General features: G+C 43.1%; 1 protein-coding gene across 5 annotated transcripts in view; it reads left to right on the forward strand.

The window, feature by feature from the left end:
- VWA8 (von Willebrand factor A domain containing 8) overlaps positions 1-19164 on the forward strand; it is a 364937-nt gene that overhangs the window by 292418 nt on the left and 53355 nt on the right. Inside the window, exon 38 of one of the 5 annotated variants that reach the window (XM_073795252.1) lies at positions 3586-3852. The exons of the other annotated variants lie outside the window; for them this stretch is intronic. Within the exon in view, the coding sequence (XP_073651353.1) occupies positions 3586-3789 (204 nt within the window). The 3' untranslated portion in view covers positions 3790-3852. Of the gene's footprint in view, positions 1-3585; positions 3853-19164 lie in introns of those variants that run through there. 5 annotated transcript variants of the gene reach the window in all.

Raw genomic sequence — 19164 nt, forward strand, 5'->3', positions numbered from 1 at the left:
CTCAGTCTCTGTACTTGTTATAGGCAACCTGAGATCTTAAGGGTATTAGGTTATATGAGGCTAGGACTTAGGAATGTCTTACCTATTGCTTACACCTTCCCTCCACAGGATTCCAAACCAAGGGAGCTATAAACACAAGAAAACTAGCCAAAAGGGACACAAAGTACATAATATATACATATATATATACACACACTAATTTATGAGTAAATGGACCAGTACCCAGCTACCCTTGATGCAGGAGTAGCAAAAATGAAGAAAGCAAGACCTGGGCCTGGCAGCTGAAGCAGGTCTTCTTGCTTCCTTCCCTTAGACTCTAAGCCATATTTGCAGAAGCCCCAGCCTTAACTCCCCTCTCAGGTGCAGGCACAGGAGAGGTAGAGCAGAAAGAAACAGACCAGCTGGATTTCCCTAAAGGACATAAGTCATAAACTGGTCAGCTCACTTCACCAAAGTGGGAACTACCAGGGAGCCCATTACACATTTAATGCACAATGACGGCACACTTGGAAAATGTAGCCCAGTGGGTGACCTTTGCCAAGTCAGATTGGCAATTCCTCCGTGCCAGATGCTAGGAAGGGAGATGTAACAGACAAAGGCTGGAGGAAGGAGCCAAACTTCCTCTCCTACAAGGAGCAAAGCTGTGGATTATATCCAGTTCATTCTTCCGGTCCCAAACTAATGGTTCCTCTTTTTTAACAAATGACTCACACCTGTTTATTATGGTGAGAATCACAGAATGGAGGAAATCTGGCATAACTCATAAAAGAACCAACTCTAAAACTGGACAGACTAGCCTTTGTATCCTGGCTCCACTCTGTACTAGCTTTGTGACTATGAACAACTCACTGTCCGTCTCCAAGCCTCTGTCTCTTCACATTAAATGGAAATGATAATACTTGAAAGGGGAGCTGTAAAGATAATGAGATAACCCATGCGTAGGGCAAGTATTAATATATGATTCCATGCATATTTCAGCATGTGGCAAATATTAGCGCTCGGTAAATGTTTGGTATCGTTAATACCTTTAGGTACCTCAGAGATCGCAAGGCAATCCCGATGAGTAAACTGAGTCCCAGAAAGATTAAGTGACTTATCTGAGATTATACGTTTACTTCATGGCAGAAGTTGAAAAGGCTGTTCTATATTTTTAGGACTCTTCCTTTCCTTAGGAAAGGAGAACTGAGGAAGAGGGAATTGGGGGAATCATTCTTTCTTACTAGTTTTACAGCATGAACCTTATGATTCCTCTGCCCACCTCAGTCCCCTCCGGGAATGTGGAATCTCATGCTCCTTCCCCAGGAGAAGCGCTGGACCCATTCCAGCCAGGCGTGGCCTCTAGGAGATGCCATCACCCTCTCTCAGTGTTATACCCCCTTTCCTCCACATGGGATAAATCCTTCAGGAGCTGCTCGGTGCCCTCCACTCTTGCAGAAACTCTGGGGAAGCAAGAAGCTCCTTTTTCAATTTGACCAAATGACACATTCCTTCCGTGATACTGGAAAGAACCAACATTGCCCAGATCCGTGGAAGTGGAGGTACAGAGGAATGTCACACAGATGCTGATCTCTGAGGCACACTAGCCCTGCCACTGCCTCCACTCTCTCCCCACACCCCGCGGGGTCCTGGAGAACATCTCATTCTCATTTGATATTCATCATTTGAAAACAGAAAACCCAAAAGGAAATCTCAACATCCTCTGACCCTGAGTTGTACTCCTTATAGATCATATCCTAGAAATTGTGCGATCCTTCCATAGTGATGGGAGAAAGAACCCTAGCAGCTGGCTGCAGTGGGATTTGGGCTGATGATGGTAATCATAGGATGTCTGCAAAATCTGCAGCTGGGAAAGGAAAGATCTGTGGCATTTCATAATAATTATATAATTTGGTTATAGCATATAACTCTATTAAATATTACAAACATAATTACCAGCATCAATTTTAAATTTATTATAACTAGGTTTATAAAGAATAAGACTTTAAAGTAGGAAAAATTTAATGTTTTAGCTAACTGACATCTCATAATTCCTGTCAGTTTGAAATATTAATAAATAGTCTTCTATGATCATAAAATCTGTTTTTACTACTGTATAGCAGAGGATAGTATACTCAATATTTTGTAATAACCTATAAGGGAAAATAATGTGAAAAAGAGTAGATGTGGGGGCTTCCCTGGTGGCGCGGTGGTTGAGAGTCCGCCTGCCGATGCAGGGGACACGGGTTCGTGCCCCGGTCCGGGAAGATCCCACATGCCGCGGAGCGGCTGGGCCCGTGAGCCGTGGCCGCTGAGCCTGCGCGTCCCGAGCCTGTGTTCCGCAACGGGAGAGGCCACAACAGTGAGAGGCCCGCGTACCGCAAAAAAAAAAAAAAAAAAAAAAGAATAGATGTGTGTGTGTGTAACTGAATCACTGTGCTGTACGCCTGAAACTAATACAACATTGTAAATCAACTATACTTCAATTTTTTAAAAATCTGTTTTTAAACTCCAGTGCCCTGTAACTTTTAAACTCTTACGCTAAATGGAAAGCATCAGCCTAACATTTTATACTTTCTCATAAAGCATTTCTTTATTCCTGAAGTCTCTAGGCATAAATGATGTCACTCGTAATTTATGACATGACTTGCTTTTAGCAGTACTCTGATCTGTGTGTTATTATTGCTATTATGAAAGTAATTATAATTGTATCACTCCTGAGATGATAAAAAAAAGTTTTTGTAGGTCTGTATGCAAAGTATTTGAAGGAAAAGATTATTTTACTGCCTACCAAATGTAGCTTCAAGCAAGAACTATTGTGCAGGACCTTTTATAGACATAGATGAAATTCCTTTTGCCATTTGAACAGTGTTTACATTCAGGAAAGTTCACAGTTAAGTCTTTGACATACTGTGAAAGGATCTTTTGTTCTCTAGAAAAACATACTTCCTCATCCTTTGAGTCACCTTGTTTTTATTCCCTTGTTTACTTTTCAGGGGAAATAATGCCCCCTCCAACCTCCCCCCCCCCCCCCCCACCCAGTAATGTCAAGGGAAGAACTGTTTCAGAAATCAAGATTGTTCTCCAAGAGGGAAAGGGCTTGGTTATTGGCAGAAAAAAAATCAGAAATATTTTTAAAACCTGAACGACATAAGTAATGTAATCTCAAGCTTCAGAAAAATTACTTGGGTAGGATTTTTTTCCAAGGCTAAAAAAAAGGGAATCTTTTTTTATCATCATAATTAACAGCAATCAGTCTCAGGAAATCTGAGACACTCTACTTGGGGCTGCAGACAGAGTCCAGAGGCACACTTTTCTATTGTGTTAGTAAAGAGCTCCTCTGCTAACCTGTGTAGATTCTCTAAGACATGCATCACTTAATGTTTCCTCCTGGTTGGTGGGATCCAGAACTAGTTTTATGATAAACTCAGACTAAGGCCACTCCTATCTAGAGTTTCTTAGTGATATTTATTTATCAACAGAAAATGTGACTAATTCCATGTGTGACTTCAAAACTGATTTTGAAAGGAGGAAACATTGCTCTTTTTTTTTTTTTTTTTTTTTTTGCGGTACGCGGGCCTCTCACTGTTGTGGCCTCTCCCGTTGCAGAGCACAGGCTGCGGACGTGCAGGCTCAGCGGTCATGGCTCACGGGCCCAGCTGCTCCGCGGCACGTGGGATCTTCCCAGACCGGGGCACGAACCTGCGTCCCCTGCATCGGCAGGCGGACTCTCAACCACTGCACCACCAGGGAAGCCCAAAACGTTGCTCTTTTTTTCATCACCATATGCCCAGTGCTGGCACAGTGCTCTGAACTTACTGGACACCCAGTAAACATTTGTTAATTGAATGAATGAAATAAATACATGCACTTTCAGGAGGACAATTTCAAATAACAGTCTTTTGAATGAACACATGTGCTTGCTTTTTTTTCAATCTTATTAGTCTGTAGATATACTCTATGTGTTTGTGTGGTTATATATCCTTACCTAATTTGCATAAGTGAAAGATTACTTGAGGTTTAGGGATTATCTATTCAAACCCTTCTTCAGTCACCCTATACCTGAGTCATCCAGAAAAATGAGAAAAATGTATCCTGAAAGCTTCTATTCCTCATTTACATCCTAGCTTGTACCACTAGCAGGGCATCAAAGGCAGTAATCTTCATGCTCTAGGACATTTCCATCAGAGGTATTTTTGGTCTGTAAATGCTAAACAGAGATATGCTTTACTACGGTTAGAGAAGCTGGTGTGTCGTTTGTGGGACAAAGGGAAGGGACTGAAGCCTGCCCATCACTGTTAAGCCTTCTATACTGTCCTCCATTTACTCTTTGTAGCGCTCCATGTGACAGGCGATGATATCCCCATTTGACAGATGAAGAAACAGGATCTCATTGTGTAATATGGCGAGACCTAATGTCCCATGGCCAGTAAGTGACACTGTCAGCTTCGTATCACAGAGCAGGCCTTGAGTCTGCAGGTCTTGTTCAAGATGAGCTGGTATAAAACTGATTCAGACCATATATAAATACTATATTTTACTAACCTTCTGGAAGAGATGCTAGCCCTTTGAACCAATGTCCAAATAACTGGTATTCATTACTTTCTATAAATCTGACATATATTAAGAAGGAAAAAGTGATTGTTTTTCAGAAATATTCCTCACTTTCTTAAACCATGATACGCTTTATAAAACATTGAATTCTGTAACTCTCAAGAACACACGTATTATTTAAAGACCATGTGATGATAGAATAAAAAAGAATCTAATAGACCTGGCTTTTGGAATGAGATAGACTGGGATTTGAATCCCAGCACCACCAGTTAATTGCTGTGTGACAATAAGTGGCTTAACTTCTCTAGGCCTTGGATTTCTGGCCTGTGAAGTAGAAATAACCATGCCTAATATGGAGAATTGTGAGTATTAGAAACAATATATATGAAGTACCTGGATTGTAGGGCCGGGGTCATGAATGTGTTGTTCACAGTCTCTCCCCAATGCCTGGAACAGGCACATGGGAGACACTCATCATCAGTATACATTGAGTGAATGAATGAATGAATTCCTCTCAGCAGCAAGATTAGGTTCCATTGTTCAACTCTGCACATATAAATCAGGAACATTCTTTCAGACGCTTTAAAGAAAGAAAAACGTAGTACACGTTTTCTTCTTTGCATTCTTGGAAATGCCTTTCTTCTTCCAGATGAATATCACTTTAACAAGTGAACAGTAAAAGTAATTGAAGAGCAAAGCCTAAGTTGGAATTTTTAGGCAATGAACTGCCTTTTCCTTGGCATATTTTATTCTCATCTTTTAAGGTACCCATCTCTCTCAGATCACTTGGAGCTGCCGTACGGCTAGAAATGTTTTGAGTCTCCTTCATGCCACATCTTTTGCAACTCAGAGCAAACGTGTTTTCAAGAGCTCAGAAGTCATCAAGTTCTCATTCCAGCTGCCAGAGCCATAAAGGGGCTGCAGCATTCTGGGCAGAGAGAGCATAACGTTAGGAACATCAGTTTGGGATTTGTAATACTTGCAGTACCATTGGACTTCCTGTGTGAGGTCGTGAATGAACAGCAAATCATGAGCGTTAGTATAAGAATGGGACATAAGTGTTATTGTAAGAGTTATTATAAGAAAATGGAGTGTTATTTGAGTGTAGAATTCTCATTCAGCCTAAATTTCAGAAAATATCCTTGATTAAAATCCTGAGTTACTTTTTCCCAATGCTGATATTAATCTGATATATATCTGGTACATCTCTACTGAAAAATGAATGTTTTGTACTAACCAGTACCTTTTTCACACTCAGAAAATAAAACAATAGTAATAATAGCTAACACATACAGCACTTAGTGCGGCCAGGCACAGTTCTCGGTGAGGATGTGTCTTAACTCTTTTTAACCCCACAGCATCCCTATGACGTAGGTACCATTATTATCCTCATTTAATAGATGGGGTACCTTACACAGCTAATAAGTGTCAAGAGCCAGGATTTGAATCCAAGCCAACTGGTTCCAGTGTCTGTGCACTTAGCCACTACGTTAGAGGACATTTTTGAGTAGCAGGAATACAGGTCTCTGTTAAGACTGAACAAAATATATATTCGATCATCCAAGTGCCTATAGGCAAGGCAGACCCCCCCCCACACTCCTTGACCAGGGATCGAACCCATGCCCCTTGAGTCTTAACCACTGGACCGCCAGGGAAGTCCCGACACTCTGTTTTCTTCACATGCAACATACCTAAGTATCACTTGTAGATTGAAGGCTGATAGGAGGAAATCCTCTGAAAGAGCCTTCCAAGGATTCTCCCAAAACTAACAACATTCACCTCACTTCCCTGGGGGAAAAAATGCTGTAATATAATAGCACAATACAAAACATCCGAGCTAGTCAGCTCCCATGCTAAAGTTCTTATCTTCAGATTCTGATGACGTCTGTCTTTATGAACTTCCAAGCAGAATTATTCGGTTTTACGTATAATAGGAAACAAGAAAGGAGATAGCAGATTCACTCCGTCACAGGGGCTTTTCCTTAAGAGCTGCACTTACCCAAACTCGCTAAAACATTTCCTTGTGGGAGCGATCATCCCCCTAGGGCCTCTTCCGGCACATGGGCCACCATGCAGAACTAGAGAAAGGCTCTCCTGGGGGGAGGACGGATTGCCAAAGGGCCCTCTCTGGATAAGCCAGTTAGGAAAAGATAGCCACTCCCTCCAGGCTGCTCACCCCAGAGCCTAGCGCCGGTGATGGGAGCACAGTGGGAATTTCAGCCCCAGTCACGTGGCCTCAACGTAGGCTCACCCTGTACAGCCCCAGGCAGCTGCCCCATTTAGGGACACACCAACTACCCAGGCCCCTGGATTCTTTAAACTCTGTGCCTGTGTTAACTCATCCCAAAGCCATATACATGACCCTTAGCTCCCTGAACCCTGTTAACAATGGAAAGAGCCAGGTGGAAGTGGCACTTGGAAGGAAACCCAGCTCCAGGCAATGAGAAGGAAGCTTTGCGTTCATTCATCACTCAACTGCCTGTTGAGAATCTCCTGTGCGCCAGGCATCTTACTGGATGCTGTTCAAAGACGAGAAGTCCTGAATGTCTGTCCTTACTGTCAGGAACACAGGCAAAATAGAGAATCAGGAGTGTGTTGGCTGACAGCGGCTGGGAGTCCAGGTAGAAGAGGTTCCGGATCAGGCAAAGGGATCCTTGAAGCTCCAGAGAAAGGACAAGGCAGGGAACCAGAGCAGAGATGCATGCGATAGGGAAGCATATTGGGACCTGGTTGCCAGAAGAGGGATCCAAGGTAGGGGCTTGTTCCCGAGGGAAAAGGCAAGGGATCAGATAAGACGAAGTGCGGAGAGAGTGGGACCAGCAGCGGGACAGGCTTGAGACTGAGTGGGATTTGGGGCTAAGGCCATAGCTGGCAGGACCACCTTAGCCTGGGGCCTATAGAAGTACCTGAAAAAGCTGAAATGTGTCTATCATGCTGTAAGTTTTCATAAAGAGTTGTAAGAAACAGATACCAGAAAATTTATTGGTGAATTGTGCAGACAATATTCAAGTTTCCAATTTTTTTATTTCAAAATTTAAAAAAATTCTGCTCTCAAAAAATTGTTAGTATGGGCTTGGAACAAACAGATCTTTATAGACAAATATAAACAAACATGTACGGAACCTTCTGTCAGATGGTGAGATGTGTATAACCCAATATTGCCTGAGGCAATTGCTGCCCAGAAACAGAGTTTAACTCAATACGCAAATGGCGTAATAAACTCCTCCAAAGGGTTGGGTTCTATCTACCTGCTTGGTTAATATAGGATGATCATATAATTCCATGTATAAGACTGAAAGGGGTGCTATTAATAATTACATTGGGACAACAGGCATTAAGAGGGACTGTCCCAGCCCAGCAGGACATACGATAAACTGGTTATTAGTCATTTCATTTCTATTTGTCTTATTTTATGTAGAATGCAGTTTTGTAGGATCCCTCTGATATTTTGGAAATATAAATTCAGAATATATGATCATATAAAACATTTGAATACCAGGAAAGGGTTTTCCCACTCTTCCCACTTACTGTTTTTTTTGTTGTTTTTTGTGGGGTTTTTTTTTACGGTACGCGGGCCTCTCACTGTTGTGGCCTCTCCCGTTGCGAAGCACGGGCTCCGGACGCACAGGCTCAGCGGCCATGGCTCACGGGCCCAGCTGCTCCGCGGCATGTGGGATCCTCCCGGACTGGGGCACGAACTCGTGTTGCCTGCATCGGCAGGCGGACTCTCAACCGCTGCGCCACCAGGGAAGCCCCCCCCACTTACTGTTTTTTAATAAAAGTCTTCTTTGCATTATAAACCCATAATGCATTCTAGAACACCACACAGTATGAATTCCAGTTAGCATGGCTAGCTCGCTACCTGAGATCTTGGGGTTGCCATGGGAGACATTATTCTCATGGTCAGAATCTCCCAAGATTGACGGAAATTGCTTTCTTTTAATAAATAGGAGGAACATAGCAGCCACCTTAAAACTAATCATCGACACCACAGCAGAAACGGCTCCTCCCTGGTAAATACATGTTATAACACTTTACAGAAAAGCTGAGCCAGGACACCTAAGAAGATTTAGAATTCCAAACGAACTTGGCCTGCTGTACATGACCCTAACTGAGCAGGTCCCCCAGACATCAAATTTCTAAAGCGATTGCAAAGTGAAATAATCTATCTGACTTAGACTAGCACTGTAATTTTTCTCAAAACCAGTGATCTCTAAGTGCTTTGAAAACGAATTATTCTTTATAGAGTTAATCTTTTAGCTGTAATTTGTTTTGTTTTATTAATACTTAAGGTTACCTTTTCTCTGAAAGAACTGTTACTCTTACTCGAAGTGCTTATTCTAGTACACTCCTTGCCCCAGAAAATGCCTCCAACCCTTTTATCCAGTTCTTGCCCACAAACAGCGTAACTCCCCTGCTCTTCTTGTTTGTCTTCATCCAAGTAGGTACTTGAAGATTTTTTTACAATATACATATATATCTTGGAAGAAGAAAACAAGGATTCTTTGGAACAGAAAGTGTGCTGCTCTGTGTAAGCGTGTCGTCGATAAACCTGGTGGTTATCAGAAATCAGGACTGGTTAGGAGAACTTCTCAGACTGATTCCCTGTTTCCCTCTAACCTGTTTTTGTTTATCTTGTCCTCTGTTATTGTGGGTTTGTTTTTTTTTTTAAGCAGAATAAAGCAATTGTTTGGATACTTTACTTCTGGAAATATCAACTGGAAATATCACTTTCCAAAAGTAATCTAACGTTTCATCATCACCAGAATAATCCACTGGCTTGACTTATTATCTGGTGATAATTGCCGCCAAACAAAAGCTAAATCGGTAAGAAGCCTCCGACTTTGAAATTTATTCTCCCTGCTGTTTTCAGTATAAACAAACCAGATATGGGACAGAAGCTCCAGTTTTAGCGTTAAGTAGCCCGGTCACTAGATAAAACTCATCCAGTGTGTTTAAAACTAGGCCCAAAAGCTAGAAATGGAGATTTTTCACTAGCAAGCGTATGATTTTTAAATCACTAAATTGGTTCTCCTATATGTTTCAGTTAATCTACCAACACTTTGAATGATTACTGTTTTTGCCAGATTGATTTATTTTCCCTCTTAGTCTAGCCATCTTTCAGGTTTAGAACTTTCAGGTTTACTGAGCAAAGGGAATATCCTAAAAAAATTCATTGCAGGGCTTCCCTGGTGGCGCAGTGGTTGAGAGTCCGCCTGCCGATGCAGGGGACACGGGTTCGTGCCCCGGTCCGGGAAGATCCCACATGCCGCGGAGCGGCTGGGCCCGTGAGCCATGGCCGCTGAGCCTGCGCGTCCGGAGCCTGTGCTCCGCAACGGGGGAGGCCACAGCAGTTAGAAGCCCGTGTACCGCAAACAAAACAAAACAACAAAAACAAACAAACAAAACAAAACAAAATTCATTGCATCTTGGTTTGTGTAAGTGTACCAGCAGGAGAATTTTATCACTCCCTCGGGGTGACTCAGAGCCCTTCAGGTCTGGCTGCCTGTTAAACTATTTCTCTTTATTTATGGTCTGTGTAATGTGTGGGAGAGCGAAAGTTGGCCCTCGTGAGCGTTCCCTAAGCCTGCACATTGCTTTGCTTTTGCTCCAAACACTGACGTGAGTAGACTACCACAGACCAAAAGGTCACTTTGCCATTTTGTTCAGATTGAGAAATACTTTAGATAATTATCTGTCTTTTGTATCTAAAAAGAATAGGAGCAGGGGGAGGGAGTTGTTTCATTTCCTTTGCTAGACTGCGCGGGGGCTCTCGTGAAATTGTGAAACAGAGTGGAGATGCCGCCCACCTCAAGAGCATGTTGCTTCCAAGCGTGGCCCACCCATTTGCTGATAGGTTGCTGTTTCTGGAAATCCTTTGTTCTTACAAAGATAGCTTACTTTATGCCCTGAGAGTCTACCTCAACGTGTATGAGGGCAATCTGTATAAATCAGATAATATTTCCTCCTCAACTATTTCAAAGGTTGCAAACATTTATTGAAAGGCACACCATGTGGTTCAGCTATGGGCTATGGGCTGGTGCCTTTAAGGTGCCTAGAGAATGGAAGAGGGAAAGCCACACGTGGGTGAATAAGACTGTTGTGTCACAAAGGACAGTAAGGAAAAGGCTAGAGTGCAATGAGAGCCCAGGGAAATGAAAGCAGCTTTTGTTTGGGAAATTTAGGAACGACTTCTAGAAGGTGTCATTTTCAGGATTACACTCCTCATGTCCAGATACCTGCAATTTGTCCAAATTATAGCTTTGGATTTCATTAATCTACCTTCCTTATCGTTTTTTTCACAACCAGCCTCTCTCTCTCATACTTAATCATCTCCAGGCAGATGGCTATATTCCACAAAACTTCTATTTAAAGGAACGTGTTTGGAAATTTTAAAATTCTGTTGACTTTTTTAAAAAGTCTTTTAAGCCTAATCTCCATGACTCTCATACAGTCCCTACTTTCTTCAAACTTCAAGCTACACTCCCCCATATTCTCAGACAATATTTCAGTCTTGTGCTTCTGAAAGAAAATAGAAGCGACCAAAATGCAGCTCCTCCAACTTCCCAGGCTCAGATGTACAAGCCCGCCCACCTGCCCTGTGCCAGGACCCCCTCCCGCTCCATCAAAGGCCGGTCTCTCCTCCCACCTTCACAGGCATTTTGCTCCATCCTTTGTCTCCTTCGTTCTCTCTCCTTTCTGGATCCTTCCCATCAGTATTTAAACACGCTCTAGTGTTGTTCTAGACACCACAGATCTCATGTGCTATCATGCTAATTCATGTGACTCTAATCCCTTTCACAGCAAAGCCTCTTAAGAGAACTTTCTACACACACAGACCTCCAGTCACTCACCTCTCCATCTAATGACTCCTGTCCCCTTCCCCCGCCTTCTACAGAATTGCCCTTGCTGGAGTACCAGCTAACCTCCACATTGTTGAATTCCATGGGTACCTTTCCAGTCACCATCTCTTTGGCCCTCACGAGCATTGAACTCTGCACACTCTCTCTGTGTTGAAGCCCAGTCTTGCGTTGGCTTCCTTGATAACCACAGCCTCTTACTGACTCCCCTTTGCCTCTCTTGCCTGCCCTTCTCAGTCTCTTTTGCTGATTTGTTCCTCTCCTGGGCCACTACCCTTTTCATTCTGAACGCTTTTTTCAGGAAACTTCATTCACTTCCATGACTTCAGGTGGCTGTGCTTGTAAAATATGCTAACAAATAAATTGAAAAATGGTGGGAATTTATAAAACTGTAAAAAAAAAAAATAGAGTTCTCCCTTTTCTTCTGTTTTTTAATAATTAATAATATGTCTCTACTGCATCATATATTTGAACAATACTTTATGTGTTTTGAAAGCATCTTTGCATAGATATAAACATGTTTCAAACTGGAAACGACACATGGGGGCCTCGCTGAGTACAGCCCCCTTCGTTCTGTAGATGCAGAAACTGAAATACAGAGAGATTAAGTACTTTTTTCTAGAGTCACACAGCTGCTTTGTGTCTTATTTGAACCTCCATGAGGGCATGTGCACTTCTTAACTATTTGAGAGATGAGAAAGCTGAGGTTCTGAGAGTTTGAATTTTTCCCGTTTGCATAGCTAGAACTGGAACTCAGGTAACCTAGTTTCCAGGCTGCTGGCATGCTCCGTACTGCTTCTCTGCGTTCCTAGGATTGGTACAATTAAATTATATCCAAAATTAATTAAATTATATTTAAAAAACTGAGATTATCTTTAAAAAGAGAGAGGCAAACACACAACAACAGCTGCAGCGTGGACCATTACAGCACGGCCTGATTATGAGGAAGAGTAAGAAGTTAGGAGGAATTTCACATGATAAAAATTCTAAGTGTTTATCTAAAGACTGAGGTAGATAGGTAGGGAGGTAGGCAGGTAGGTTGGTTTTTTAAATGTACCTGCTGATTACTGGTGAACTGATACCACAGTGATCGATGCATTTCTCCCTGATGTTCTTCAATAAGGGAGAATAAGTTTAGGAGTGATGACCCCTAACTTCTCCTTTGGTTATTGGGGTTTCCACATAAACCTCAGTGTGCTCTGATTAGCTAATTCTACTTTGACTTGGCAGAATGGGTGGGTTAAGGGATGAGGCGTTTCATAAACCTCAATGAATATGCCTTTATGCAGGTAGATTGTACGGGGTGCTGTAGCAAGAGCTGTTTGAGCACAGACGAAGGTCTCTCCGTGTCAGCTATCACCTAATCCCCTTGTCTCCAGCTCAGCACCCCTCCTGCTGTTCCTTCTGCCTGAAATCCCCAGCCACATGGACTGCCCACCTCTTTCTCTTCCTTCAAGATTCTTCTTGGGCATTGCCTCTTCCAGGAAGCTTTCCCTGATACTTGCCCCCAGAAACTAACACAACATTGTAAATCAACTATACTTCTATATATATATATATAAAAGATTTAGCTCACTTTCACTTTCCCATCCCTACTGTATGATACACAGTTAACATCTCCCTACCCCCGCTATATGATTTACACATCCTCTCAATAAATTTGTACTGGGATTTTGGTTAAACCAGCGTTCGTATTGTGATGAGTATTAACCAGAAGAATCATGTAGTGTACTTAAATTCCATTTTTGCCAGTCATGCCCCTTGATTTTCGGGTAAAGAAAGCTAAGAGGAGATAAGTAACTTTGGCCAAAACCATTTCACCAGTTAGTACCAGAACTAAGATCAAAAGCCAGTCTTCTAATTTCCCGTAAAATGCTTTTTTCCGTGACATCGAGCTGCCTCTCCAAAAAAATTTTTTTAAGTTTAGTCTTAGTGAATCAATTTGAAGAAAAACCAAACTTTTACATGATTATATCAAAATATTCTTTACACTTCTCTTTTATTTTACTCAAATTGATTTCCATGACAGCTCGTATTTCCTATAAACTAGGATCAAAGTAAATGTAGATAAGGATCCCTGTGTAAAGAATTTAGAATAGAAAGAACTTAGTCTGGTTTTCCACTTTGAAAATGAGTAAAACTAAGGCCCAGAAAGGTTGAATGATTTGCTCAGCCTCACACAGCAAGGGAGGGGCCACACCGGGCTGAAATCCAGCTTCAGCCGGCAGGCCAGTCCTCAGTCTGCTGCGTACCACCCTCCTCTGAAACACTACTTAATTCCTCTCAGGCGCTTTCTTTCATTTAAAATCTGTCTCTTACAGATGCCTGATCTCATTCTCTATCTACATTAAACTTACTCATCCCTAACAATGACATTAAGGAGTCAAAATAAGTCGGAAGTGGGATATAAAGCGTGTCTCTTAAAACCAGGGTTCTGAGAAGCTACCGTGCTCGGCTGCACAACTAGAACACTACACTGTGTTAGCAACTGGGGTACGTGATGTCAGTGGAAGGGGACAGGGTGAAAACATTCCTAAGTGTCATACAGCATTAGAGTCACACCACAGAAGTCAGCACAGACACTGGGAGGACGCAGGGGACGTCTGGCTGCCACTCGCTCACCCCAGTTCAGCCCCAGGGCCCCAGGTTAATTTAGGGTCTCTGTACTTTGTCTTACGTTCTCTCCTCTTCCCTCCGATGACCCGTTTCATTGCCAGGTGGCCAGGTCACGGCCACACATACACAGCTTCACATCTGGAGTCCTCAGATGGGGGCACAGAGCGAGACGAGTGGGGTTGGGGCCCAGGGAGAGGGGGCGAGCCACGCGAGACAAAATGCGGAGGGAACTCGCTGGGAGGGCAGCCGGGGCTCCGTCCTGTAAGGAGTGTGAGTTCCAGGGTGTAAACAGGAAACAGGCAGAGTCACACTGTCGAAGAAACTGGAGAACTCACACAAAAGAGAAAAATGACAAACTCACTTATGTTTGATTATATAAACCCCTCACCAATTACAATCATTCTAGGAATCGTTTGTGTCTAATTACCATGTAGCTCAATATCAACGATACATAACATAATTTGTGTCATATCTATGGCCTACATTTCATTAAAAAGCTTTACCCTCTGGTATTTAGTGTTCTAAGTTTGTTGCTCACAAAGAGCCTTCACAATCTAAAATTAAAAGAATATCTTGCAAAGCAAAACCCAATGGTATTCTTTTCTCCTCTCCCAAATGTCCTGCTTTCCAGTTTGCCTCCTTCGGTTCCAGGAGAGCAGTTATCAGGCTTCCATATACTCTTGGTGACATATACCCCGCTGGAGCCATTCTGCAGCTTTGGAATGGCCACAGAGGCAGTGCCTGTCGTGCAGCCGTTCACTTATTCACCACACATTTACTGAGCTTCTGCGATACGCAAAGACCAGGTGCTAAAGCTGATACGAAGAATAAGACCCAGTCCTGCCCTCACAGTATAGAACTGATGCCACTTTATATATGTGGCCACATTTTCCAGTGCACAGCCCGTAGCACTGATTTTTATCACTTAAAGAAATATCTTCTTTAAAAATGTATGTGCATGCATGCGTACAATAAATGCATACATTCCAGCTATTCAGTGTATGTATGTTGCCCACACGCTAAGTGGCGTTTTACACTCTCAGTCCATTTGAGCTAGTTCAGCAGCCTGGAAGGGTCCCTCACCCAGTGAGCTTAGAACAGAACCATAATTGCTCTCAACCGGTGACTGACATACCACATTCTCCTGAGCTCTGTGTATGTGCAGTGCATATGGCTTATTTCTCTACGGCCTCTCTTTATGCCAGTGTTTTGTATTCTGGTTAATAGTTTTGACTCATCATGGTTGTCAAAAAGTGTGGGAGACCAGGGGATAACGGGGGGAGGGATAAATGGAGAGATTGGGATTGACATATACACACTACTATATATGAAATAGATAACTAATAAGAACCTGCCGTATAGTGCAGGGAACTCTACTCAATACTCTATCATGGCTAATATGGGAAAAGAATCAAAAACAAAAAAAGGAATGGATATATGTTTATGTGTAACTGTTTCACTTTGCTGTACACGTGAAACTAACACAATATTGTAAATCCACTATACTCCAATAAAAATTGGGGAAAAAAAGTGTGGGAGAATGCTGGGCCTCCTGGAAGCAAAGGAAGACTGTCTCGCTCGATGTGAAAACACAGGTTTTACAAGAACTCCATGTGCCTTGAGGAAATGGTTGAGGAAACTCAGGGTAAACATCAGTAGACAATGACTTCATAAACATTTAGAGTCTGAGATGATGAACCAGCAATGGTATGAAGAATAGCTGGAAGAAATGATGGCTGGTGACATAACCTGACTTTAGCATAAACAAAACAGAAAACCATTTGCCAGTGTTTGATGATGGAAATACCTCTCCATGAGGAGGACGCTATGATAACTTGTCCAGCACTGATTCAGTTAGCATTCCTATTTTCAGAAAAGAATTCCTCCACGCTAAATGTGTTTGCATGGAGTTGTACTCAGTGCTTTCAAGAATTTTTAGAACCTGGGTCTTATTAAAACCCCCTTTCGCTTCTCCCCACCCTAGTGGTAGGATGGCTTTTCTACCCACGCTTCCTTTTCCTAGCTACACTTAGCACCTCAGAGAATTCTGTTGACAGGGGAAACACAATAGTTTTAAAAACTGCCAAGTATGGGCTTCCCTGGTGGCGCAGCGGTTGAGAGTCCGCCTGCTGATGCAGGGGACACGGGTTCGTGCCCCGGTCTGGGAAGATCCCACATGCCGTGGAGTGGCTGGGCCCGTGAGCCGTGGCCGCTGAGCCTGCGCGTCCGGAGCCTGTGCTCCGCAACGGGAGAGGCCACAACAGTGAGAGGCCCGCGTACCGCAAAAAAAAAAAAAAAAAAGAAACTATAAACACGGATAGAGAAATAACATAGGATGCACATAGGGTTGTATTCCAGAACATCACATCAGATAGAAGAAGGAGGGTGTTTGCGGTCACGGTTTCAAATATTTTAAATTATTTACCAAGCACATCACTTGTACCAGAAAACAAAGTATGCATCGTCTCTAGGAGTGTTCACGCAGAAAGGGGGAGAGTAGACAGAATTAGGTTGAGTCTGGGGAGGTGGGCAAAAGGTCCCCTAAGTCAGGAGGGAGGGCTGCTGGTCGACTTGAAGAAGCCTGTGAGAAAGAACAGGATTCCTTTCTGAACCAGAGGCTCCACCCACTCCATCAGAGCAAGAGCTGCTCTGGGACAAGCCACAGACCGTCCCTTCTGCCTCTCACCTGTAACACCACAATCGCCTCATAAGCATTTGTTTTCAGGGCCAGGGAACAGGCCTAGCGTGCCCCCCCGCCAACCCACTACCCTGTCCCCCACCTCAGACAAAGGAAAGAGGACTTTATTTCCCAATCAAGGGCACTTACAGTGTGAATGCCCTTTGGGTTAATTATTTAGTGCAAATGAATATCAGCTACAGCATAATTGTTTAATATTAATGATCGAAAATCGGATCATCCCCTGCTTTCTTTTTTTTTTTGCGGTACGCGGGCCTCTCACTGTTATGGCCTCTCCCGTTGCGGAGCACAGGCTCCAGACGCACAGGCTCAGCGGCCATGGCTCATGGGCGCAGCCGCTCTGCGGCATGTGGGATCCTCCCGGACCAGGTCACAAACCCGTGTCCCCTGCATTGGCAGGTGGACTCCCAACCACTGCGCCACCAGGGAAGCCCCATCCCCTGCTTTTTAAGAACTAGGAGGGATTAAAGAGGGCAGGAAGTCATTGAATATTTGAAAGCGAATGTTGCCACCAGCCAGGGAAAAACTGGAGATAAATTACATACTTGATGGCTTTGCCAGAGATTGAAATTGGGACACGTAGAAACTGCCTATGGACAATGGTACTTTTGTCATGCGTTATCGTTGTAGAAGCTGCATGTTGTTTATGAAAACTGGGTAAGGTTTTTTGTTTTGTTTTGTTTTTTAACAAGCTGTCTTCATATGAAAGACCATCATTCCTAGGGTCATGTTATGTGACTTTCATTGTATCTATGATAGAAATTTCTAACTTTCTAGTGTAGAATAAGAATAATCTCAGACAATAATCTTTTAGGCAGATGTATTCAGTACCTTATTATGGTCTGTATTACCCTGTGCTGTGACTTTATTCCACTTTATAAAACATCCTCCTGGAAGCAAAGATCCTGTTTCTTGTTATCTCCGTTATCTCAGTGAGTAGTAAATGTGCCATAAACATACACAGAAATGTTTGAATAAGAAAATGAATGAGTGAATGCATTGAATTGCCTGCTAATCATCAATTGTAGGCAACTGTACTGATATTATTATGACAGTTTTCGATGTCAGAAAATTTAAAGCACATCTTCTGGAAGTAGGACATCCTCCAAAGATCAAGACCGTGGCTGCTGCCTCTCATTCATCCTGTAATGAATGAATCAATTAGTTTGCATGCAGTAGACCCCAAGTAGCAGAAAACCCAACTCACAGTACCTTAAACTAAGGACATTTCTTATTTGCTGATGTAGAAGACCAGAAGCAAGTGACTCCGTGGCTGGTTCAGCAGCTCAGCGGTGTCATCAGGGACATAGCCTCCTCCATCCTCCCCTCTGCCACCTTCTTCTCATTGCCACATGGTCACCAGATGGAGACCACAGCACTAAGCATCACATTCTCACGCCGTGTGCCAAGGCAGCAAGCGCATGTATGTTGCAGGGGAGGGGAGGGCGGTCCATCCAGGGCAATGAAAGAGCTCTTGACATGAGAGGAAAATCTTCCCCGGAAACCTCCTGATTTTCTTACATCTCGGGTCGCCTACCTTCCCCTAGATCAATCAGTGGCAGAGGGGAATGGGGTGGCCGGGCTTCATCCCAGCTAACCGTGGTGCATCTGACTTCTGTTTAAAAGGGAGAAAGAGGGAGTGGACGTTGGGGAGGCAGCTAGAAGCATCTGCTGTGCCACACCTAGTCTCCAGCTGGAAAATAAGAATAAGCTGTGTTGTCCAGTCAGTCCTCCAAGAAGTAACTTTCCCTCCAAGATTGTATTCTGGCTATTTATGTCATTTTACTGATGGTTTTTAAAAATCATGAGTTTGAGGAGGAGCCTGAAATATATGGGCCTTGCCTAGAAGGGCTTTCATGAGTCATGTCCCTTCCCTGCTCTGGCTTTGGGTTGCTTTACTCTGGGACATTTTTATGAGTTATAATTTACAAGCTCCATGTTTTTTCCATTTTGATTCATCTGAAAGAGGATAACAGTTCTTATGATTATAGCACGCTTATCTAAAAGGAAGTAGGTTGTGTCAGCTGTGAGTGAGAAACACGTCAAAGGCCTTAGCACGTGTATCCATTTGCATCAACAGTTGGTAAGAGTCCACAATACTTTGTGGTTTGGGAAAAATTTTGATCCGTTTAAGTGAATACATTAAAGTCTATTTCAGTAACGGGATTGACTCACTTGAGCTCTTTCTAGATGAAACCAACCCTCGAAGGAAATGCATTCCAAGTCCTTCCAAAACACATCCTTCAAAGAATTCAGCAGTTTATCAACTTGAATGGCCAGAGGCTCTATAGCATCCTCTGTCCCTAGGAAACAAGCTTCCTCAAATAATAGGCCTTCCCTAGTATCTGTTCTAGTTTCTGTCCTGCGTTGGACTTTCCTAGACTTCCTGCCTTGTAACTTTTATGAGTCATTGTCAGTTCACGTAAGAGACTCCCTAAAATGCTTTGGAAACCGCTTGTC

Source organism: Tursiops truncatus, chromosome 18, assembly GCF_011762595.2.
Source record: "Tursiops truncatus isolate mTurTru1 chromosome 18, mTurTru1.mat.Y, whole genome shotgun sequence".
In the NCBI taxonomy this organism is placed as follows: Eukaryota; Metazoa; Chordata; class Mammalia; order Artiodactyla; family Delphinidae; genus Tursiops; species Tursiops truncatus.